The 1,334-nt window shown below is 43.5% G+C and overlaps 1 protein-coding gene across 1 annotated transcript; it reads left to right on the top strand.

The window, feature by feature from the left end:
• Positions 1-321: 321 nt before the first annotated feature.
• Positions 322-1,093, top strand: LOC9662793. Its single transcript, XM_024660875.1, has 4 exons — positions 322-396; positions 462-610; positions 676-795; positions 851-1,093. The coding sequence occupies exons 1-4, from the start codon at positions 331-333 to the stop codon at positions 921-923; spliced, it is 408 nt and encodes a 135-aa protein (XP_024516643.1). The 5' UTR covers positions 322-330; the 3' UTR covers positions 924-1,093.
• Positions 1,094-1,334: the final 241 nt, after the last annotated feature.

Here is a 1,334-nt window from a genome sequence, read left to right as displayed (position 1 = left end):
TTTCTTGTCGTGTTCTATCCAAGTTTGATGCTTGTTCCTAGCAGCAACAAGAAAAAATCCATGAAATTTCAAGTCACACCCTGTGTGAAGAAGAGGGGGCAATGCATGGAAAGTACTCGGGGCCAAAAGGTGGCTGTCCACAACAAGAGTATTTAGAGCAAAAAGGGCGAAAGATGAACTGTGGGAAAGCAATGCTTTCACTGCAACGTATATCCCTTGTGCCCTGCTGATCAATCCAAAAGCCACAGCGATGGTGGTCCTCTGTCCCGCGTTTAAATTCTACAAGCTCTTGCCAGGTGCAAGGTTCCATGGCCATTTGCGACAAGAGAAATGCTGGTCACGTCTTTCGAACTGGAGCTACCTGAATTGGATGCCGTGGTTGGCTGCTTGCGAACAGTTAAGCTATCAATCACTGTGCCTCTTTTGTTATTTTATTCACTCCAATGGTGGTGATTTGCCAGGTCCCCCAGGAAGCAGAGACTATCGTCAAGGAGACCATCCATGGTTTTAATGCTTCTCATTTGCCTCCTCCAAAAGAGGGCGTCATTCGCATGGAAGCCAACGGTGGATTCATCCTCCAGAAGATTAGCGACGAGAAATGCTACATAAGGTACACTATTAGTTTCTTTTTTTTTTTTTGTTTTCTTCTTAAGATAGTCACTACTTCTTTTACAGAGCAGTAATGCACCTGGACCTTAAGCTCGACCTTGTTCCGACATGGGTGATTAACTTCCTTGGGCGATTAACTTCCTTGGGCGTCAAGTTGTGGGACACGGCTTCAGGCTATACCTCAAGGTATATTTCTTTCCTTTTGGGGTGAAAAATGTCTAAGCTTTGTGTGTTACAACAGACTGTTTCTTCTGTTAAAGAGAGCAAAGTGTTTCAAGAATGCATCAGGCAACAGCCACTCTACAGCCGCATAACATTACAGATGCTACCAAAATCGAGCCACGAAAATGGATACAAGAGTTGAGGTGCTTTTCATAAGAAGTATTCATAAGCTTCCTGCACAAGAGCATTTACATTTATAAACAATTTATAAACAAAGAGGAGCTTGAGGCCCACCGATACTCCTGAAAAGTCCGAACTTATTCATGAGACATATGCAAGGTGGGTTTTATAAGATTTCTTTCGTTTTGCATGTCTAGAAAAATCTGCTGCAGTCAAGCTCAAGAAAGAAACCATTCTCTTCTCGATGGAATGAAACTCTCACTTGCTCCATGCTCTGGCGAGGCCATGGCAAACAAAATGGGTGGACTCTTCGTCTCAATCTGACAAGCAGCTGATGCAAAGGCTACTTTTGAGAAACAAAGCGTAAGTATGCTGCAACAAGA

This window comes from Selaginella moellendorffii, unplaced genomic scaffold (assembly GCF_000143415.4).
Source record: "Selaginella moellendorffii unplaced genomic scaffold, v1.0 SELMOscaffold_78, whole genome shotgun sequence".
Taxonomy (NCBI): Eukaryota; Viridiplantae; Streptophyta; class Lycopodiopsida; order Selaginellales; family Selaginellaceae; genus Selaginella; species Selaginella moellendorffii.
The sequence above is the reverse complement of the archived record's forward strand: the minus strand, read 5'-3'. Positions and strand labels throughout refer to the sequence as shown.